This window comes from Camelus bactrianus, chromosome 8 (assembly GCF_048773025.1).
Source record: "Camelus bactrianus isolate YW-2024 breed Bactrian camel chromosome 8, ASM4877302v1, whole genome shotgun sequence".
Lineage (NCBI taxonomy): Eukaryota > Metazoa > Chordata > Mammalia > Artiodactyla > Camelidae > Camelus > Camelus bactrianus.
This window is the reverse complement of record NC_133546.1, coordinates 7,279,182-7,303,140: the sequence shown is the minus strand read 5'-3', so window position 1 is coordinate 7,303,140 and position 23,959 is coordinate 7,279,182. Positions and strand designations below refer to the sequence as shown.

Sequence of the window (23,959 nt, the reverse complement as noted above, 5' to 3'; positions counted from 1 at the left end):
TCCCTCCCCGCCCCCGCCGAGCTTGCAGCGCTCCGGCGGCCGCAGGGAGTGCCACCAGGCGTAGCTCCTCCCTTGGCGCCTCGAGGCCTCCATCAGGCGCCCTCCGTTCGCCTTTCCTTCCCGCGGCGGGGCCTGGCGGGCGGGTGGCTGCAGCCGCGTCCGGGAAGCGGCTCGTCGGTGAGTGGGCCGGGCGCGAACATGGCGGGGCGGAGAAGCGGGCGGGCGCTGGCGGCCGCGCGTTCGGGCCGGGCGGCGCGGGGCGGGGCGAGGCGGGGCGGGGCGGTGGGAGGAGCGGGAAGGGGGTGGGGCAACGGGGCCTCGCTTCCTCCCTCAGCGCCATTTTGTGGCAGCGAGACCCTCAAATAAAGGGGAGCGCCGGGGCTGCGGCGGGAGGAGGAGCCCGGGGCCGGCGGCAACGCGGCCGGGCAGCGAGCGGGCGGTGCAGGGTCGGCCTATGTGACTGGACGGCGCCCGCGCGGCCTCCGTCTGGAGAGGTAGGTGCGGGCCGCCGACCAGAGCGGCGGCGAGGACCTCGGGGTCCCCAGGGTTGAGGCGCGGCCGCCCGGCCGGGAAGGGGCGAACAGGACACGGAGAACGACTCGGGGTCCCCGGACCCGCCGGCCTCCCGTTAGCCGCGCCACCTTCCCGCCTGTGAGGACACTTCCGCCGCCCCGAGGCCATTTTACCTCAGTGTCTGCGGCCCCGGAGCGAGGTGGGCGCTCCCGAGGGCCGGCGACACCGGGAGGCCGCCCCCTCGGTGCGCGTCCTGTCCCCGCCTCGGTGTCCCCGGCTCCCACCCCTCTTGGCCGGATCCCGAGGACTGGCGGCACCAACTAGCTCAGCAAGGGACGGGAAGCAACGTTCTTTGACCAAATTTCTCATCGCGCAGTAGGCTGTTACTGCAGTTGCGTTCCCTTGTAGACTTCCATTTCTAAATGCATGCATATTGGCCAAAATATGTATGTATATTTATTGAACTCGAGATTCTCGTGAAATTTTAAAATCTCTCCTTGGATCCCTGTAAGACTTAGTAATTTTTTAAACCATATTTCATGAGTCAGTATGGAACACATAGTGGAAAAGTCCAAGTTCTTGTTTTGATGAAGTCAGGTTGGATATTTGATCCCAAAGGACTATGTTAAAATCCTAAATAACCGTGTTTTTAAAGTAAGAAATGATTTTTTTTTGCCCGAGACAGAGAAGTATTTCAATGAGCGTATTATAGTTCTGAGTTGTCCATCTAGTTTTCCATCTCAGAATTTATTTAATTTCTTTGCTGAGGAAGGTAAATGGAAGCCAAAGGTCTGTCACCACAGTTCTGCTGGGTTTTTTTCCCGCCCACTTTTTTTTTATTTGAAGTATTGGGGGTTTAAAATGTTGTGTTAGCTTCAGGTGTAGGGCAAAGTGATAATCTACAGGGTTTTTTTATTTTAAAATTTTGACCTTTAAGGTTTCTGTGGCAGATAAACATACTGTAGACATTTAAACCCCTGTAAAAAACTACTGCAAAAATCTTTCCAGGATGCTTAAATTTTACTTAATTATATGTCATTCAGTAGCATCTGATTAGGAATGTTAGGGAAAGAAATTACATTAGAAATTGGGAAAGACATTGCGGCTTGTGATAAAAATGAGGTTAGATTTTAAGGGTTTGGGTGGCTGTGTTCAGATGTTACATTATCTTAAGCAGATAGCTATAGCTAAGTGATCAGTATTTTCACTTCACAGTGGTGGAACTTAGGCAAACTACCTAAATTTCCAAGTCCCAAAGGGCAACATTAAAAATAAAAGTGTGTCCCTGGTATTTTTTCTTAGTTTATTTATAGAACTTCATCATATTTAGCTTTTCTAATTGAATTCTGAGTATTTGTCAGAAATGAGTTGATATATATGATACAGAAAATCCATAGTAGTCTCATAGTATGAAGATGAGAGTTGTAATAATTACATTTGTACTGTACACTACAGCTTTCCGAGTCTCTTATATATAGTCTTGTATGTATGTAGTATAGAATACCCTTGAATATACTCTTTAGAAGTCTTGATCATTTTCATGTAATTGTACATTATCTTGCTCTTGAAAAAAAAAGCTTTTCTTGCTCTTAAAAGTTTTCTGTTAGATCCTTTAGCAACACAAGATTTAGCTAGTATTTGGCTTTATTCTTGTCTTTTTTTTTTTTTCATTGTCTCTCACTTTTCTGTTTCTAAGTGTTTTCTGTTACTAAGATTATCAGAGGAAAACTTCAATATTCTTAACAGAATATCCCGTTGGATATAATGGTGGAGCATCAGGCTAGAACTCTATGCTATAAACAAACATTCTGAACTCTGGACAGTGTAGTTGGTGAAGTTTACTTTAATCTTTCCTAAATACACACTAAAACTCTTTTTTATGTTAATGCTAGTATTTTACTTAAAATAACCTTTTGCTTGTATAGCATTTTTATGGCACTTAAAGCATTGAGACTTGCAGCACTTTGTGAGGCAGGCAGAATTGGAATCCTCTCTTTGCTGTTTGGAGACTGCAGTCCAGAGAAAGTGACTTGCTCAAGATCCCACGATTAACAAAGTTAAGAAAAGTTTATCTTCCAATTCCTAACTAGTACGCTTTCTACTATAGTGCCATGGGTAGTACCATGTCAGATTATTAGTTTCTTGGGTTTAGTTATGATAAGCTTCAGGGAGGTACATGTTTTTCTTACTGAAATTGTGTTGGCTGTTGCTTGCCTCTCTGTTAACATGTTGATCTCCCACTCTGGATGGGGTGCCCGTGAGGAAACACAACTGTCACCCAGATTTGGTTGACGTGGCGATCAATATGTTAAAGGAGACCTGGAGTTGTGTGACTCAAGATCATACTGCTAAGAGCCCGGAAGGTACTAGGATCTGGGATGCTAGGCACCTAGCCAATCAAAACTGAACTCTCCATCAAAAGCTGTTTCTCAGTGTAAAGGCATCAAGAGTAGATGGTGGTTCTGATATTCTAAGCTTAAGAGGTGTATTAGCTCTGAATTATCCATGTGGATAACGAATCTTTACACGAAACACAAAATCATGTTTTAACCAATCTTCTTGCTAAAATGTAGCCAAATTGGCCAATTTAAATTTTTTCTATTTTGCTTTTCTGTGTTCTCTACCTTAGGTAGTTAAGCTTAATCATCATTGAGGATGCAGGAGTGGGAGAATTATCCATCTTCATGGGTTACCAACTTTTGAGAGGCACTGAATTTGGGGTCCTAAACCCCCCCCCCATTTTTAAATTAATGGTTGTTTTAATCTGAGCTAATCACCTAATGGCTCATAACCCTTTTCATCATCTGGAAAATAGGGACTAACTTTGACTTTGAAAAGTTGTGGTTATTGAATAAGTGATTCATAGCACTGGGTATATATTCATTTTTTCCTTTTAAGAGTCAAGGTTCAACTCCAAATGATACTTCATTCTTTTTTCTTGATATGAGAATAGATTGTTCTAAGAACCTCAAATCTCCATTGTCTTTATGAATTTAGAATTGACTTTAGATGGTTATTGTGCTTGTTGGTTGTGCTTTGGGAAGTAATACATTTCATAGCACATGTAGAATGTGAAAGTCAGAATTGAGAACCAGGTTCTATTTTGATTATATATTTGAATTGTTGATGCTTTTCAAATTTTAAGCCTGTTCTAATTTGCCTTTTGCCAGTGTCCATTCAACTGTTAAGTCATATCTCAACCAAAGATTGATTTTTCATAAGGGAGGATTTCTTTCTAAGTGCTTATGCTTTGATTTTCAAGTCACACATTCCATAATGTGTGAAAAGCGAACATATATACAAAACTTGTATTTATTCTTGACTTTCATTACAAATTTAGACATTTATTTTATAAAGAAAATCCAGATACCCTCTAAGCAATGTGTAATTAAAATCTACCCATCATCAAACTTTTTAAAAGGGAAAAAGCATAAGCCAATGTTAGAAATGGGAATAACTCGCTGTTCATAATTCTAAAAATTGGAGGTCGCCAAGAATTATGCAGCAGGTCTTAGAAACAAAAACAGGAACATGTTATGATCGTTATCCTCAACCTGTGAATTCTCTCTTCAGATTCTTTGAGAAGTAATGATTGAAAGTCTTTTTTTGTGGTGGGAGGCGCCTCCCCCCAAACCCCAGAAGAAGGAAACTAATAAAAATGCTTACCTTGTGTCAGTCACTATGCTAAATACTGCTTATCTTCAAAAATAGCTCAGTAATTTTGAGCCTTGGTGGTGGTAATCCTTTTTGAGATGGGGAAACTGAGGCTCAAAGGCTGCTTTTTTTTTTTGTTTTCAAAGTTTGCCATCCTCTTCTGGAAAAGCCAAGTTATTAGAACTTCCTTCATGTGTTTCTCAGCCCTTTAAATGACCTTTAAAAACAGTTTAGCTTGTTACTAATTAAGCTTGCAATTAAGTTTATTTTAATGTTCCGTTAAGAATCTGAATAACTATGTATTAAGAAAAGCATGAACAAATAAACCGGGGAAGTGTTAGGTTGTAGAAGCATGTACTAGTTTAAAAAAAACTGGAATTTAAATTGAACATCATCCATGATATTTAAGTTTTATGGCCAAAATCCTTAGCTAAGGTGCCTAGGAATCAGGTAACAGGTGGACTACGTATCCAGAGTGGTAAATTTAGCTGTTTTCAAACTGTCACTCATAGAATTCTAACACAGTACATGTTATATTGAATTTATTCTCAAAATTTTACAGTAACTGAAGCAAATCCATTTGTTCATACTTTCATTTATCATGTTTGGATGCCTACCGAGGCATCAGCAGTGAATGAAACAGTTCTTTCGTGGAGCTTATGTTTTAACTAGAAGAAACAGGTAAGTGTATAAAGTGTCAGGTGGTGATAAGAATTGAGAAGAAAAAGCCTAAATGAGGGGTTAGCAAGGGATTGGCATGCACGATTTTGAGTGAGATGGGAAGCCTTTAGAAGAATTTAATCAGAATAGTGACACACATAGGTACACATTTATATACTAGTTAAGTATGTCTAAAAGTTCAAGTTTTTTTCTAGTAGTTTTTTTTTAATCAGATACATTGACATGTACCTACTATGTTCAGCTCTGGACAAATGGGAAGGCCTAAGGAAATGTTAACTTGATTTGTGGATTCCAAGAGGTTGCAGTCTAGTAGAGTGGGTGCACATTAAAACCATGCTAACAGAAGTAGTCAGGCTTCTGTGGAGGTAAACATGGTGACGGTTTGTTTCTCAAATGATTGGATTCACAACTGTCATGTTAGGATAGTCACTAAGCAGCTATCTGTAACTTGCAACAGAGATTATAAACTGGGTAATAAGGGGCTTCAAGTAGGCAGGGACCAGTTTAAAGAAAATAAAATACAGATTTTTAAATTGTAGAAATAGGATAATGTCTTCATAGGTGTTGACTGGTCAGAGAAACTTGATCAGTTCCATCAGCTCAAAAACAAATAATATATACTCAAGTTTTTGTTGTTACAGCCAATGATAAGATTACCAAAGAGGGAAGAATTAAGCCAGTAATTTGTGATATGATATATAACTTTTCCCCTAATATGTACTGATTACTTCAACTCAGTGTACCTAATCTGAAAATCGGGGTTTAATGACAGTATGATTAGAGTGTTTGACTTGTAGAGGTGGAATTGTATGAAATATAAAAAATTGTATTGGAAGATCATCTCCTTGTGAGGAATCTCAGTTGCTAAGAAGTCAAATAGAGGGGTGGGGAATATAGCTCAGTGGTAGAGCATGTGCTTGGAGTGCATGAGGTCCTGGGTTCAATCCCCAGTGCCTCTGTTAAAGGGGAAATAAAATCAAGTAGCTTTTAAAATTCAGTTTTATGCTATAAATTCTTTGGTCAAGTAATTTTTTTATTGAGGTATAACTGACATATAACATTAATTTCAGGTATACAACATAATGATTTGGTATTTTTATACATTGTGAGATGATCACCACATAAATCTAGTTACAATCCGTCACCATACATATTTAAAAAAATTTTCTTTTTCTCTTGTGATGAAGATTTTTAAGATTGACTCTTGGCAGCTTTCAAATGTATATAATACAGTATTAACTGTAGTCACCAGGCTGTACATTACATATCCATGACTTACTTATTTCTCTTTGGTTAAATTTTTAATAGTTTGGAGTTTGTAATAAGTATGGGTAAGTAACATAAACTAAAATAAGATATGAGGGAATAATGGTGACTATGCTATTAGAAATGATACCTAGGAATGACTTTAAATTAGCTTGTCTCTTTGTTAAATTTGAATTTAGGAAGTAACAGAAGTGTTTTCAGTAAGCATAATAAAGTAAATGACTATTTCTGTCATCAACCTGTTGTTTTCAACAGGACTAAGTAAAATTATGTTAATTTATAAGAGGCTAATTTTGAGTTACAGATTATTCCGTAACATGAAGTTAAATAATGCAGGAATATTTTTATTAATGTGTAAATGACATTTCTTTTTATACATATATGTATGCACTATATGGTGGTGAATTTTCATCATGATGATAGATTCAACCTTATAACAGTATCATTCTGTAAAAGGAAAGGCTTAGTAGCAACTGGTATTATCCTTTCAGCAAGATGCCGGCATCTGACTTAAGCACAAACCTATCAATTCTGCTGCAAGATTTGTCTTTCACAGGGCTCTTGTAAGAATGCATTGAAAAATTATATCTCTCTCAAGTTTTTATGGTAATATTAAAAAAGAATAATCAGCTTTTTTTATAAGAATTTTTTTTAAAAAACCCATTAACAACCATAATGTAAGGTGTTGACAAAGGAGAAACTGGGTATGGAGTATACAGGAACCCTGTAATATCTTTGCAACCTTTCTGTAAATCTAAAACTACTCTAAAAGGTGTATTTTAATTTAAAAAAAAAAAACCTAATGATTCAGTCGTAACTGAGTTCAGTAATAAATTGGTTTGAAAAAGCCAGTGTTTTTTGTTCCCTACCTTAACTGGAAGAAAATAAGCTGAATCTCTTCTATTCCTTTTTCTAGGATTCAAGATGACCAACGAGGAACCTCTTCCCAAAAAGGTTTGGTTTTTTGTTTTGTTCTGTTTTTAAGTAGTTTTTAAGCACTTTTTTTTTTTTTGGAAGTACAGAGTTGAAAGGACTACCCATATTATTTGCTTATTTACTCCCTTGCTTTGTACCAGTAATAGCATTGTAAGTATATAATGTTAGACATTGTAACTAATATGTAACATTTTTAGAATATTTTCAGCTTTTAGAAAACTTCCATTACAATAATATCCACATGATCTTGTAGCCTTTTCATATGAATATTTCCAGCTATGTAACTACAAATAATGTCAAAAACAGGAGATTACAAGTTAACTTGTTTTTTTTTTCCTAATTTAAATCCCTTTGGTTGTGATGCAAAAGCGATTTTATTTTTTCAAATAAGGTTTACAGCTAATTGGTTCTTAGATTCTACCTTTTACTCTGAAGTTTTATTTTCTAGTCTCATTTTTCCTGTTCTGAATTCCTACCTTAATTCAGTTTAGTCAGTATGACACACAAAAGAAGTCAAAAGATGTAACAGTTTTTAAGAGGAATTTATAATTCATTTGGGAAAGCAGGGATATGTGCTTACTAACCAGTGAATAAGTGAACAATTTAATAATTATTTTTGGTTTTTTTTAATATATATATTTTAAGTAGACTTTATTCTTTTAGAGCAGTTTCAGGTTCACAACAGAACTGAGCAGAAAATACAGAGTTTGCACATAAGCCTTCCCCACCTACACATATATACTCCCCTACCCTCAACATCCCTCATCAGTGTGGCATATGTGGTACAATCAGTGAACCAACATGGGCACACTATTAATCAACCAAAGTCCATAGTTTACATTGGGGTTCACTCTTGATGTTGTATATTCTATGGGTTTTGACAGATGCATAATGACATGTAGCTCCCACGACAGTTAGATAATAAATGTTGTGGAAATTTGTCACAAGTAGGTTTTGAAGTCAGTTATTCATGAAAATAAGGAGTTAAACTGATTTAATTTGAGAATTTCTGGGTGCTTTGTTAGCCTTTTAAAATATATTTTGGTATAATGATTTTCCCTCTTCTATTTCCTGATAATACCATGTTACTGATATATACTGCAATTTGAAATATTTTTATAAAGAAAAAGTGTTTTAATATCTTACAAGAGAAATTAATAAAGCTTTAATTTTGTATTAAAGTAGGAGAGGTGCTTCAGCTTTACAATCTTTTGGTATAGAAAAAACACTTAATATTTCTCAATTTACAAAGCAATTTCATCTCACTAGAATATTACGCCCATTTTTAAAAACTTTTTATTTTGAAGTAATTATTGATTCATAGGAAGTTGCAAAGAAACGTATGAGGACTTTGTACTCTTCACGCAGCCTCCTTGAATGTTAACATCTTGCATAACTGTCAGACATCTTGCATAACGTCAGTATCAAACCAGGAACTTGACATTAGTACAATCTAGTGAGCTTACTCAGACTTCGCTGGTTATACGTGCATTCTGCATGTATGTAGCTCTGTGCAGTTTTATCACTTATAACTTAATGTAAACACCATTATAACCAAAATAGTTACCTAAACCATTACTGCAAGCCTCTCTTATGCCACTCCTTTATAGTCACATCCATCCCCTCCCACTCTGTCCTTATCCCCAGGCAACCACTAATCACTTCTTCGTTTCTATAATTAGGCCATTTCACAAAAGTCGTATACATGAAATTGTGCTGTATTAAGTATCCTTTGAGATTTTTTTTTTCACATAGCATTATTTGCTTGAGCTTTATCCAAGTTGTTGCATATAGCAATAGTTTTTCTCTTTATTGCTGAATAGTATTTCATGGTATGGATGTATCATAGTTTGACCTGTTGAAAGACATTTCAGTAGTTTCCAATTTTTGGCTAGTACAAGTAAAGCTGCTTTGAACATTTGTGTACAAGTTTCTGTGTGAAAATTGAATTATCATTTCTTTGGAATATGTGCTTAAGAGTACAACTGTTTGGTTGTATGACACATCCATTTTTTTGTTTTAAAAACGAACCATCAAACTTCTTCAGAGCAGCTGTACCGTTTTACTTTCTCACCAGGAGTGTATGCATTCTCAGTTTCTCCCCATCTTCATCCAACATTTAGTGTTACCACAGTTTTTTATTTAGCCATTCTAGTAGGGGTGTAATATAGTCACTGGGTTTTAATTTGCATTTCCCTAATAATGATGCCCATTTTAAAGATAACAAATAGTCTATCTTTTTTAAACAAGTGAGTTTTTTAATCATAATATGTACTGAGTGAGCCATTTAAGTTTCAGACTATGGAAGTGTTCCATATATCAGTACAGAGTTCCTTTTAGGAGGGACTTTGTGTGTCTTCAGTAATAAAGGAATTCCTAATAACAGAAACCAGCAGGTGAGGGATTAAAAGTTATGATCCTATCTTCATAAAAATAAGAATGTAGGTGCCAGTGGTATTTAATATTTAAAATTTTTGGAAGGAGCACTTAGTTTGTATCTTAATTCTCTTTATAGGTTCGGCTGAGTGAAACAGACTTCAAAGTTATGGCACGAGATGAATTAATTTTAAGGTAAAATGTTCTTTTAACAAAAATACAAAGGTCTTCCTATAGGACGTTATGTTGTGATTCTATACTGTTAATCTTTATGTCAGATATTGTTTGTTTTTAATGCTAATACAACCTCAAATTATTTAATGTATTTTTTGAACCTCTTTCCTATGGCCTGTTTCTTCATCATATAAACATCGAGGAAAGCATGATACATTAAAGAGCTAAAAGCACTAGCTTGGGTGACTTCTAGACTGACAAGTAACCTGAATTTTTTTCTTGTAGAGGAAAAATATTCAGAACTTCAACTTGAAAAGCATTTGTACTTCATGTGTTTAACTTGCTATGGGGAAAGACCTTACTGTCAGCTTTCAGTTTAACAAATAATAGACTTGTTTTGATGTGGGGTTTTTTTTTTTTTTTTCCTGTTTAACATGTGAAAAAGTTGCAGTCCTTAAGGATACACTTCTCATGGAAGAAATACATTATTTACTGATGAAGCAAAGTTAGTCTTTCTCATAACTAGGACCTTGGTCAGCTCATTAACTTTATATCCTTCATTTTCTTTTCTTAGGTTAGAGGAGTTGGATTAAATTATTTTAAAAGATTATTTCCAGTTCTGAGTTTCTGTTATGTCTTACTAAAGCAGATTAAGTACAGCATTATATTATTCATTTTTTAAATATAAGAAATCAGAAGATGGGATCACACGTTTTGTGTTTTACAATTTAAATATATTATTTCTACATTTTATCACTATGGTTAAGTTTTTTATGAGATAACTTTTAGATAAAAATAAAATGAATGTCTTTTGTATACCTTTGCCAAGGTCACTGAACTTTTTCCTCTAGAAATTTCAAGGAATTTTTACTTCAAGAACTGAGTAAATTTAGCAGATTGGAAATGGGGGCGAGAAAAGGTGGTTTGTAAGACAGAGAAGCACAGAAGACATGCTCCACTGTTTTGTCGGGTCTGTAGTTTCCCAGCCTCCTGCTTCTTGCTCTGCTGCAGGCATGCTTTCTGTTACTTGCCCTAATCTCATGCATAGGACAGTTTTTCTGTTGCATTCCCTTATTTTCCTGCACATAAAATTTAAATACTTAGGTTTCTTTTTTGTTTGTGTTTTGGCTTTGTTTTTGTTTTTGTTTTTATGAAGGAGAGGTAATTAGGTTTATTTATTTGCAGTTGGAGGAGGTACTGGGGGATGAACCCAGGACCTCCTGCATGCTAATAAGCATGCGCTTTACCACTTGAGCTATACCCTCCCCTAAATACTTAGTATTTTAAAATAGTCTTGCCCTTTCCTGCAGAGGTAAACACTTGTGATATACTACCGCTGATGTGTTGTGTTCTCTGTACCTCTGATACGGTACACTCCTTGCCTATTATCCTTTCTTAGATAATTCCTCCAGTTATTATGGGAAGTCTTTTCCCCTGATTTAACTGCAGGGGGGCAGAATCAGTACTACAATCTTAATTTAAAAATCAATTTTTGATGTTAAATTACCTTTAAGTTTTCAAAATCAGGTGCAGTTTATATTCTTGAGGTCAGTTTAACTTCTTTAAGGACTTTTCATTTATGATTTTTAAGTGAGTTGTTTCCTCATTAATTCTCCTGGTGATTTTTAACTGCTGCTTATTTAATTGGTCTTTTTTTTTTCCTGTCTTCTTGATAGGATGTTTTTGGTTAAACTTTCATATTTCTCCGTTCCTCTAAAATAAGTAAATAGCCTCCACAAAACACCTTTATTCATTCCCAAACATTGAATGAACTTCTGTTTGTGTCCTAGGTTGTAAGAGGCCGAAAATAAGCATGCGCTTGGCCTAGTCTTTATATAGAATGGATTAATGTGACATTATGGAATTTTTTTTGTTCAGTATATTGTAATATTAATAAATCTCATGGCAAACTTGTCAAAGTTTTTAAGGTTTTAAGATTATAAAAGTATATTTTAAAATCCAAGTAAATTTTGATTAGCTCTAACTGAAGAGCAGCTTGAAAATATGGCTCTTCAGTAAGCAAGATAGCATACAGGCTACTCTCCAGGAGCATAAGACTGGGAAAAGTTTGTTAACTGCAGTAATTGCCAGGAGTAGCTAACATGGCCTATATTTTGAGGGTAGAGGAATATAACGGAAGAAAGGTCCCCTCATACTCTAATAGCATATGGCATTTATGCAAGTTGTTTCTGCCAGTTAGGTATGGTTTAAAAAATAGTATATTCTCTCCCCTTTTTTTACTTGGAGAGAGTCACATAGTATTTTCACAGAAGAGCCGAGAAAACCTTCAGTCCCTTATAATTAGGTATGTTTTTGAAATGCCTTTTGTTTGAGGTGGCCAGCATATCTGAAGGTAGTAGTAAGTTTTTCAGTCATCTTCTGTAATCCATGCATTGTGCTGACCGCCAGTGATACAAAGTCCTATATGGTGTGTGATCTGACCCAGGGGAGCGACAGTATATTCTCAGCAGAGAACACTTTTCTCTATTTCCTCTTAGCTAATTCCTGTAAGTTGAGAAGGAATAATTTTGAAGTGACTAATTTATTATAAGTTAAACTAGATTTATAATCTCAAAATGGAAGAGGCCTTAAAATTCATGCAGTGGAATTCGCAGTATTATTTAAAGTGATTTTCTTGTATGTAATAAAAGCAATTTCAACGTAAGAACTAATGGATTTATTTCTGTTCTAGGTGGAAGCAGTATGAAGCATACGTGCAAGCTTTGGAGGGCAAATACACAGATCTTAACTGTAAGTTTGAGTTTTAGCTTCCTAAAGACTGTATGAATATTTCCTTTTAGATTGTTGTTGTAAACACAGGATAATTGATTTTACTAAGTAATTTTTATTCAAGCATTTTATTAAAGAATTATGTCCAGGTGCTGTGTTGGCTGTTAAGGAATAGAAAGGTGAATGAGACATGATCTCTCTTCTGAGGAGTTCCCAGTCATTGGAGAAGATCGACATGCAGTCGTCCTGTAATGGCATGACTGTTTTAACTGAATTATGTACAAGGTTCTGAGAGAGCATAGACAGGGAAACTGACAACTGCTTGAAACTTCTCTTGATCTGTCCCTTCCATAGAGAAGTTTGAAGTGAAGCATGAATTATTAGTCTGGAAGGGAGGAATGTAGAAGCAACCAGTGATAAATTTATGATAGCTTAAATTTTAATAGTAGGACATAGCAGTGTATTTGTGGATTCTTCCAAATCTGCTGAAAATAATTCAATAAAGTATATAATTTCAAACCATTCTAGTCTGTCACTTTTCACTGAGTTAGAGTAATGTACTATTTTTGTAAGTATAAAAACCAGTACAGTTTTCCAAGTTCAGAAAGCTTAATATCCTAAAATTTCAATTATTATATGACATTGTTATAATCCATAGAAGTTAACATTATGGAAGCTTAAAGTAATAATTACCCATGCAGTTATGGGCATTTTTATTTTGAATAGGTTAAAAACAATATTAATCAGGACTTTGTGAGTACTGTATAGTATAACAAATGCAAATAGTTAAGTTTCCTGTGTTCTGTTGGGAACAGATTAGATTATAACGACATGATTCTGTCTACCAATAGATGGTTGTGAACCACTGTAACACCACTCCCTCCCCAAAAGAGCACTCAGGATCAGAAACAAATTCCCTTGTTAATAAAAGTAGTTAGTGGTTTTTATTGTCCTTGACAAAGGCAGTCAGAATTTACTTCTAATTAGTTCAGTTTGATCTTGAAGTACTATTTCATAGTGTTCTGGGATTTTTTTTTTCTCTTCTTTTAATCATCAGCCAATGATGTAACTGGCTTAAGGGAGTCTGAAGAAAAGCTAAAGCAGCAACAGCAAGAATCTGCACGCAGGGAAAACATCCTTGTAATGCGCCTAGCAACCAAGGAGCAGGAGATGCAAGAGTGTACTGTAAGTGTTGCAAATGTTTTAAGTCTACTGAGGAATGGGTTTTGGGTTCACATTATTACATGTATTAATTAGTATTAAGCTAATTTTATATACTTAATACTAGATAGACAACCTCTCATAATTAGATTTTAAATAATTTTCTTGTGGCCAAGAAGTCAAAAGTTTTAAGTTATTCTTTGAAATTTCCGTGATTTATAAGAATCAGTGTATTGGTTCTGATAACGTTTAAGTAATTTGATATCTGAGAGTGTAAGGAGCATTTACTCTAAGCAAGCTGTTCAATTAGTTTCTCCTCTGCTATCTTTACTCTTTGCATAAAACAATTTTTCTTAGTATCAGCAGTTTCTACCATGTCTTTTTAATTGTGACATCTTTCATTTATACTATTTGCCATGTCTGTGTAGAAATCTAGTGACACATTTGATCATTTAGCTCTGGTTGAATTTAGATTCAGTTTTACACTGTCTTTGACAGTCTTAGCCCTTTCTTTTATGTAGAGTACATAAAATAGAGGTAGCTCTATCCCTGTTGTTTTTAATCTTAAAAGCTAAAATTTTCTTGAATTTTTGTGTGTACTCTCCGTTTGATAACTTTATTAAAATGTAACGCATTAAGGCAATATTCTTGTTTCTGGAGACTAATAATCTATGGGGCACAGTTCTAGTTCTGTTTCTTCTCTCACCAGTAAAATGATCTTTAGGGCTCACTCACAGGCCTTACACTTTTTGTGCAGAGATTGTCCACGTTTGCACAAGTCTTTAGTCTCTCTTCATTCACTTTTTCAAAATGACTTCTTTACCTATTACTTTGCTGACGAGTAGCCTCCCCTCGTATGCTTTCATTTTCCCTATTTCAGCTGTTGACCATTCCCACATTTCTACCTTTGGCTTTTTTTTTAAAACATTGATTCTTGGTTCTAAGAAGTCTCACCAACATTTTATCTTTTAAGGGTTTTTTTTTTTTTTTTTTTTTTTTTTCCTGTAACATCTATCTCATTTCCCTCCCCACACCCCACAATTTTTTTTCTCTAGGCATTTTCACATCTAATGGTGTGAGTACTACCTCTCAGGTGCCTGGTCTCAAAAAACTGTTTAATTCTTGTGATATTTAGGATTCTGAATTTTACCATTTATTCAAAGGGCTGGCACCTGGTAGGTAGAGTGTGAATGGATGGTGCTGATGATGTCTCAAAGCACCAGTGTGTCTTGAGTTCTTTCTCTCTTGAGTCCTACTCTTGACATCCTAGTCCAGGTACTGCTTAACACTTGCATAGACAGAATGTGCTGTTGACTCACCTCAGTGATTCTTTAGCTGTCCCATGTACACTGGCAGTTTTGACCATATTATGCCTGATCAAAACCTTTGGTGATGCCTCATCACCCTTTTGTCACCTTAACCTAGATTTTAAGGTTGTTTTCAACTACAACCTAACTTTTTCCAGCCACATTTTTTACAATTCTCCTCTTCATCTGAAGAACTCACTGTTCTTTCAGTTAGAACACAGAGTGACATTTTGCAGGAAGGGCAGCAGGGACAGAACCACAGGAAGTGGCAAGATTATAGGTAGCAGAGAGGGTAGTTCACTTCGTAAACTTAAATATGTCTGTGTTGGTGTTACGCGGTGTTTTCTTTAGTGATAGCAGTACATGATATATACTGCGTGACATGTTTTATTCCTGTTAAATTACCTTAAAAATTGGCTTTACAGTGAATTAAAATTAGTACTTCTTTATTTAAAATGAGGTACTTTAAAAAATCTCCTTAAGCTAAAAAAAAAATTAGTTCTGTTTGCTCAGTAAAAATAGTGATTAAATATACTCCCAATCTGGTTAGTATATTTGTCTCTTTTACTAAATTTATGGTAGGAATTAGCTGCCTAGGAAATGTTCATTTTAATCCTATTCAAGGCTTAGTGTGGAGGAGGATCTTGAACTCTGTCTACTTTGGGTGTGAAGAAAGTGATGCATTTAATGCTAATAAACTCTATTTCATATTTTAGAAATGTATTTTTAGTGTGCTAGTAAATAGTACAATTGAAGTTGAAATTGAAGGTTTCATATGTAAGTAGAGGGATTTGGTGTGGTGAAAAAAATCCTAGATTGGGAGTCAGGAGGCTTGAGAATTAAAATTCTAGTTCTAGTACTGGCACTGAACTGACTGTATCCTTGGACAATTGGCTTATTTAATCTCTCAAAAATAAGCAGTTTGGACCAGGTCAGCTACCTTCTAGCTTTACAAAGCTGTGATTCAAATGTACTTAGAAGGGGGAAAAAAAATGAATATACGCTTAACTTTGGGTTAAGGTGCTATTTATAAAGCTGTAATGTCAACTCATGTAAATAGGTAAGTACTATATATTCTAAAATTTAGAAATGCAAATATATTAGAAATTATAATCTTGGATTTGGTGTATTTTTAGGGGTCTTGTAAAGAGTAATTTCCCATAAGCACAGACTTGAATGAGTAAACTGCTGTACTCTTATATAATTAATATTTTAAACTTGGCTTTTTTTTCCAGTGGGTATCAGCATTTTTAGTAAATAGAACACTGATGAAGGGGGTACTATTTTGGTCGTGAACGTGTCTCTTTAAAGTTTCCCAATACAGAATGCAATCAAATGGCCTTTATTCATTCCTACATGGATACCCTTAAATAGTTGTTTTTAAGAAGATTTTAAGACCAAAGTGGGAGGGACTTGAATGAAACAGATTCTATCCCATCTTGTATATGTTTCCTTTGATTTGGTAGTAATTGGTTTTTTTGCTTTGCACAGACTCAAATCCAGTACCTCAAGCAAGTCCAGCAGCCTAGCGTTGCCCAACTGAGATCAACAATGGTGGACCCAGCGATCAACTTGTTTTTCCTAAAAATGAAAGGTGAACTGGAACAGACTAAAGACAAACTGGAACAAGCCCAAAATGAACTGAGTGCCTGGAAGTTTACGCCTGATAGGTAAACAAATCATACTCCCCAGTCAAGACTTCCCTGACAGTCCCACTACGAGAAAGCTGTGGTGGGACAGCCAAGTACTCGTTTCCACACCAAGACTCAGACTTTTTGAGCCAAAAAAGCCACATTCTTATACTATCCAGCTTGTAAATGGTTAATGTAAAACTTACCAGATGAACCTTGTGTTTCAGCTTTTTTCTCTTCCCCCTCCCCTTGCTTCAGAGGCCTGATGGCGTCGGACTATTCCGAAGAAGTGGCCACCTACGAAAAATTCCCCTTCTAGAACATGTAGACACTTGAGAAATGTTTCTGTTTGAAGAAAATAGAGGGAGAAACAGAAGTCTTAAGTCTGTGGCACACTGTGTCTTCAGACAGTTTGGAGGAATGAAAACCTAGAGATTTAAAATCATGAATTGAACATGTAAAATTTCAGTAAAATGTAAAGATGGAATATGCATCGCTCTTAACCTTGAGCATAGTGACTTAGAGACACTGTATATTAGTTTTGCCAATAAGACTGTGGACTTCGTGATTGTTGTTGAACTTCTGGGTCAAAACTCAAATAAGGTGAATTTTGCCTTTAAAGGGTTTATTTGCTAAGAACCAACTGAATAGTCATGAGAATCAAATAAGTACAAGTAGTTCATATATTTAACCATTTAGTTTGGGGCTCTATATTACTTGATTGAGCCTTAAATCAATGTGGTTTTACTCAATGGTTTGTTCTTTGAATGGTTGCTAATACTGTAGATAATCTTATTGAGGACTGTACAAACATGGTGTGGTATCAAACTTCAGATTTAAACTGTTTGAAGCATTATAAACACTCATTTCACGACTAGATTGTATAAGGATATTGGCTGTGATGAGACTCACTGCGTAATTTTTTTCAGTAGTGAAATTTATTAAATCCCCGTTCCATTCAACAGGCACATGTTGAAAGAGCATTGTCGTTGGTGTTAATGGGGGAATGTGTTCCTTCATTGTATTTGGGCCTTTTGTATTGCACTCTTGATATTAAATTAAATGTGCCTTGAAATAGTTGGTTTTTTTTTTTTTTTAAGTTCAAGGATTACTATGATGATTTTGTTGTACTTCTAACGTTTTGATTTGGGGGGGCTGTGGAGAGCAGATTGATTTTGAAAAAATTGTTGCTGTGCTCTTCAAAGTGAAGGAAAAGGCTCTGTGTCTCATTTTTTTTAAAGACCTACTTTTTTCCAGCTGGTATCATAAAAGACAAGGAGACTTGACACTTGTTACTTTTTGACACCTTGTCCCAGGATATTGCAGTAGAAAGTAATGTGGGACAGCTTCACAGGGTGCCTGCCAGAAGATTGGGGACAGAATGTATTGGAACGGTGGGCTGGCCTAAGTGAGACATTTTGTGAATTGGGGAAGAAAAAAAAAGGTATAGTGATCATTTCTAGCAAATTCATTTGATCATTTAGATAAATGAGGCATTATTTTCTTCATGCTTCCATCCAATCCTGGAGGTGAATTTTTTTCGTCAGATCATTCTTTAAGTCACCAATTCGAATTTTCACTTGGTGATAATGGAGTCTAAGATGAGTGGAAGATAAATGTTCCAGATTGTCCCAACGTTTAAGTGCAGTTTTAACAAGGGTGACTTAAGTTCTCTTAATCATTCAAATCAATTGTAAGTATCTTACATGTCTGTGCTTTAGGGAACTGATTGTGGGGCAGAGGGTGGGATGAAGAAGTGGTTTGTGTGACTTTACAGCAAGAAATCCGCTTCTAAAAATCTCACTATTTGTGGGGGTTGGAGGGTAAGTAACCAAATCTGTTTGAAATTAGTTGATTGTGCCTGAATTAAGGCTTTTGTGTATATTTTATGCCATTTAAGATCACAGTAGAAAAGGCCTATGTATTTTTAGTAGGTCAAGAAATAATTCATAAAATGTATTTATTAACATGTACTCAAATTTAGCCAGGGTCTTTCTTTGCCACTTAATAACAGTAACTTTGAGGTAGGTTTTTTTCTTCTTACTGTTAAATTATTTTTTATTAATAAGATAACATACGTATAAAATTGAAACAGTGTGAAGAAAGGTGGAGGTGAAAAGTGAGGGTTACTCCATTGTATTAATGAATCATAATTTTATTTTAATTACCTATAAATGGATTTTTGTTTTGTAAAACTAAGCTATAAGCCAGAGTTTCTCAGGTACTATAAACCCAGTATTAATTTGAAACAAATAATGCTCAGTCAATACTCTGGAATAATTCAAATAGAATGGGTTGTGGGCTTTTTGTTTTGTTTTTCACTTTTTTATTGTTTTAATTTTGAGAGAGAGAAAGATGCCCTGAATTATGTGGTCCTCTTTAATTAAAATATTTCATACACGTGACAGTGCACCTATTTTAGAGCATTTAGAGGGATATACTGCAATATTTTGACAATTTTCAGTTTGCATTTAAACATTTAGGTACTGGTGTGTACACCTTTCAAATACCCTGCCTCCCTTCACTTTGATAACAAAGCAATGTACAGTGTCCATTCTCTTTTATAAGTCCTTTTCTTAAACTATTTCCTATTACATTTTCTTTGTGGGTTATTTGATTTAGGGGAGTGGGTTGGATTTTTTTTTTTTTGTAATTAAAAGAAATTATTCCAAAGACAAGTTATTGTAATTTATTCTTACCATTTTTTGTGGTGTGATAAACAACATATTTTACATGACAGTTAGTAAAATGATGTAAAATTACAGAATGTTTAAAGAGCAGTTTTGTTAAGATTTGTTTTAGTAATCACTAATTTTAGAAGTGATAGGATTATTTTAGAATGGGCATTTATAAAAATATAAATGAAATATTTTTGGCATTAGAATTTGTGATTAGAGGGTGGGGTACAACTCAGTGGTAGAGTGCATGCTTAGCATGCACAAGTTCCTGGATTCAATCCCCTGTACCTCCATTAAAATAATAAAGAACTTTTGATATTTTATATGAGCTTAAATCAGGTCACAATTAATTTACTGATTTTTTAGTTTCCTTTTTTAAATTCATAATAAAAGGTTTTTCAGGTTAGTTGGTAAACAGTGATGCTATACACTTCGGGGAAAAAAAAAAGTGGGAGCGTAAGTGGGAGGAACACCACTGTCTTTGACAGTGGTGCCTGTGTCTTAATTCCTCATTTGATTTCTAAACTCCTGTTCAGTAGTATCTGAAGTCTGAGGGTGCTCATAGGAGCTAGGGGTTATCTGGAGCTATAATAGCCATGAACAGGAATATAGGCTGATACAGTTGCTATATACAGAATAAAACCCTTACCAAGGCTGACTTGTGGTTTTCATCTGAGTCTCCTTTGAGCAGTAGTAACCCAGGATATATGTAAGGAAAACTTCTATTACAAATTTGCTTGAATCATTTTAGACTAGAACATGTGCTTTTGGTAGAAGAAACTGGCAACACTGAGCCAGAGAATGAGAATCACTTAGAAAGTGCCCCCACTTTAAAACATTTAAAAAGTGTGTGCGCAGCATTTGCAAAAATGAAACCAAAAGCACTAGTAACAGCGTCTCAGTAAAGCTACTACTTTTCTTTAGCCTCATCAGAAATAATAGAAATGGTCACTTTTAAAGGATTCTGATTTAAGTATAAAATTGTGATACTACCTTTGAGACTTGGATAGGGATAGTTTGATATTCTTGTGATGGAGTAAAATTCAGAATGACCTTATTAAAAATTGTGCTGACATATTCTATTCTTTTTAAGTCTCTTAATGGAGCTTTCATTTGCCTGATATATTACTTCAGAATGCATCTCATCCTTTTTTTTCTTTATTTTTCATCTCATCCTTGATAGTAATATATAGGATGAACCTGGATTGCATTTTTGCAGTTGCTGTGTATATGCATACAGTACATAGCACTAGCAGTTAGTAAGTAATTTGTTGAAACTATGGCACTCCTAATTTGGCAGATATTTAGAAGTTTGCATTATTCGTGATAAGTAACCCCGATCTTTTTTGTGTCCCAAGGATAATCTTTTACAACATGGATAAAATCACATATGAATATTAAGTTTTCAAAAGTAGTTTTAAGATAGCTCAAAAGTATTCATATCACATAAAGAAGTTAAATAAGGGATTGATGAATAGAAATAGTCTTAAGGTTTTTTAAAAACAACTGCTGAACAGGCCTCTCAGTGCAATAAACATTCTTGTGAGAACTACCTATTAAGAGGCAACCTTATAAAGGGGAGAGGGTATATAGCTCAAGTGGTAGAGTGCAAGCATACACAGGGTCCTGGGTTCAATCCCCAGTACCTCTAAATATAAATAAAAAGTAAATCTAACATCTCCCCCCCCCAAAAAAAAGAGGCAATCTTATCTAATCTAGCAAGAATATACTCTCATTCATTTATATATTTGTAGGTACTGATTTTTCATATTTTAAGTATTGAAGAAGTTGTGCATTTGTGATTGATGTTGCATTTACCTTTTCAAGAACCTCTCTGTTCCATAAAGCTAAGTACTTTAGTGTTTTATTAATACTGGTATATCTGAAATGTGTGTTAATTAATTGGCCTGTTTCTATTTCAAATAATATTGGGATAAAAATAGGGAATCAATTAATAACATAATAGAAACAAAAAGTGCCCATTTAGGTACTTCTTTAGATCTTACTTTTGTTGCTGTATTGGCAAAAGACTGAAGTGTACAAGATGGACATGCTCCGGAAAAGAAGATGGTAATTATAGGGAGGCATCTGCTGTGCCATAGTTATGTTCTGTATGTGTTATATCTGTTGCTATAATAATTGCAAGCAAAGAAGGTTGTAGAGAGTTTTGTCTTCATTTTGTGATGAATGGCTCTTTCCTTTGCAGCCAAACAGGCAAAAAGTTAATGGCGAAGTGTCGAATGCTTATCCAGGAGAATCAAGAACTTGGAAGGCAGCTGTCCCAGGGACGTATTGCACAACTTGAAGCAGAGTTGGCTTTACAGAAGAAATATAGTGAGGAGCTTAAAAGCAGTCAGGATGGTAAGGGGTTTTTTGAAAAGTTTGGTTAACTTTGCACTGGCTTTAAAGTACTGCCAGGCATGAATATTATAGAGTAGAGTATGTATATGCTAATCTCTGCCAGTGGTTCTATAAAATTTTAACTGAAGTATTTCCAGTTGAGGCAGGAAAACAAAGCCATTTCATTTTAGTAACCACCCCCCACTCCTAATTGTTTATTGTGCAAATTTCTTAAGTTTTTTTCGGGGGGGGGTGGGATTTGGCAAAAGATAGAAAGCCTGTTACATTATATAACTGTAGAATTTTTATTTAGTGCTTAAAAGGGGGAGAATATATATCTTCATTTAACCAGTTTCTGTAAGTGAAGTACTTGGCTATTTCCAGTGATCTAAAAATAGATAAAATTGGTTGTACCTTTTAAGATCCTGTTTAGTGAATAAGATGTGATGGTTGTTTGCTAAGACAACAGAACTTGTCAGCTGCCATCCCTTTAATGTTGGGCAAGTATGGCTGTGTCCATGCTGTTTCTCCTTTGTGAGGAAAATTAATAGTGAGGTAGATGTCCCATCTCTGAAGATTAAACTGAGAATTTGTGTATCCGACAGTTAATTGCAAAGAAGGTCAGTAGTCAAATAGTATTTTTAAAATTGCTTTTTTAAAGTAATAGTTCTTAGCCCTTACTATATGTAAAAACAATAAATAGGAGATTTTGTATAGTAGTAAAGGACCCCCTCCCCGAAAGTCTTTTTAGAACTCAATAGACATGTATTTTTATCAGTTTTCAAGAGTTACTGTCTTTGAATTTTGTTCTTCCATGTGGAATGATCCTTGGTTATAGCATAGGCTTCTTTGGAGCATTAGAGTAGGGCCCGTACTTGCCCAGGGGCCGAAGCTGCTATGGAGCGGAGATGCTGGCTAGGAGGGTGAGGAGTAAGGGGCCAGACATGGCCCGCAGGTAAACAGGTGTGCAGCAGATTTTATGGGCTGTAACCAGTTGTATATGGCAAGATGGTTTGAATCAATTTAAACTTGGTTGCTTTAGTATATTTATTTTAAGCTTTTGCCTTTCCCCCCAAAGCAAACTCTGTTGAACGGCTGTTTTAAAATTCCAAGCAGAATTTTTAAATATTCTTTTGTGATTTTAGAATTGTATTTGTTTACTTAAACATTTACTGCCTGGTTTTGTGCAGGCACTAAGAAATATTTTTAAGTGTTACAGAGATATTAAAGTAGGTTTGACTCTCCTTTGCACAGAACTGAATGACTTCATCATTCAACTTGACGAAGAAGTAGAGGGTATGCAGAGTACCATTCTAGTTCTTCAGCAGCAACTGAAGGAGACGCGCCAGCAGTTGGCTCAGTACCAACAGCAGCAGTCTCAAGCCCCAGGCCCGAGTACCAGCAGGACTGCGTCTTCTGAGCCTGTAGGACAGGCGGAGGCCGCAGGTAAAGACTGCAGTCGTCTGGCCAACGGACCGAGCAACGGCAGTTCCTCCCGGCAGAGGACGTCTGGGTCTGGCTTTCACAGGGAGGGGGACACAACCGAAGATGACTTTCCTTCTTCTCCAGGGAACGGTAATAAGGCCTCCAGCAGCTCAGAGGAGAGAACTGGCAGAGGAGGTAGTAGTTACGTAAACCAACTCAGTGCGGGGTATGAAAGTGTAGACTCTCCCACGGGCAGTGAAAACTCTCTCACACACCACTCAAATGACACAGACTCCAGTCATGACCCTCAAGAGGAAAAGACAGTGAGTGGGAAAGGTAACCGAACTGCGGGTTCCCGCCACGCTCAGAATGGCTTGGACTCAAGTGTAAATGTACAGGGTTCCATTTTGTAAAATTTTTTCCAGGAAATTTTTATACAGTGTCATTTAATTTGGGAGAGGATACTGTCCAGAAAATTAATGCATACTTTCGTCACAATTTGCCTTTTTTGTGGGTGTGTGTTTTTTTCCTTTCCTTTTTTTTTTTTTTTTTTTTTCTTTGCTTCAATATCTCTGCCACTCTGGAAATTGTAACAGTTAATTACTTTGAATGTTGCTAAAAGGACATTTTGTGTAGGGTCAAGTTATTTTTGTATGAGTTAATGTGAAGTTGTAAATGGAAATCTTTCCTTAAAGTATAACACAATGATGTCTGTATAACTGTCTGCCCTAGATCCTGTGCTGTGTGAGGGCATTCTTACTCCTGCTGTTACTATACTTACGCACCATTCAGACTTGTTAGAGTAGATGTGGGTTTATGACTGCCAAGTTTGCCCAGTACAGTAGTTTTATCACTAAAAGTTGGACTTTTGATGGAGTCCTATAGTAGTTCAGTGTTAGATACAGTTTTTTCCACCATACATCTGTGCATTTTCTCTTTAGATGACTGAATGTTTAAGAAATTTGTGTGCATAGTTACTCAGTTTTTATGAACTGTTGTATCCTGTTAATGCATATTGCTCTGTGACTCCAGTATATCTTACCTGTACTGACCAAACCTAAATAAAGATTTTTATTGTAACTCCTTA

General features: G+C 36.1%; 1 protein-coding gene and 1 non-coding gene across 4 annotated transcripts; both read left to right on the top strand.

Annotated features, from left to right (window-relative positions):
- The first annotated feature begins 19 nt into the window (after positions 1-19).
- Positions 20-23,959, top strand: WTAP (WT1 associated protein). Of its 3 annotated transcripts, none has more exons than XM_074368056.1 (8): positions 20-177; positions 7,031-7,068; positions 9,566-9,621; positions 12,293-12,351; positions 13,388-13,515; positions 16,290-16,468; positions 21,314-21,468; positions 22,702-23,959. In XM_074368056.1, the coding sequence occupies exons 2-8, from the start codon at positions 7,039-7,041 to the stop codon at positions 23,283-23,285; spliced, it is 1,191 nt and encodes a 396-aa protein (XP_074224157.1). In that variant the 5' UTR covers positions 20-177; positions 7,031-7,038; the 3' UTR covers positions 23,286-23,959. The 3 variants fall into 3 exon arrangements, with proteins under 3 accessions (XP_074224157.1, XP_074224156.1, XP_074224158.1); XM_074368055.1 differs by lacking the exon at positions 20-177 and adding an exon at positions 309-494; XM_074368057.1 differs by lacking the exons at positions 20-177; positions 7,031-7,068; positions 9,566-9,621 and adding an exon at positions 10,450-10,570.
- TRNAS-GGA (transfer RNA serine (anticodon GGA)) lies at positions 5,736-5,807 on the top strand. The gene has a single exon. It is a non-coding gene; the product is annotated as a tRNA-Ser (tRNA).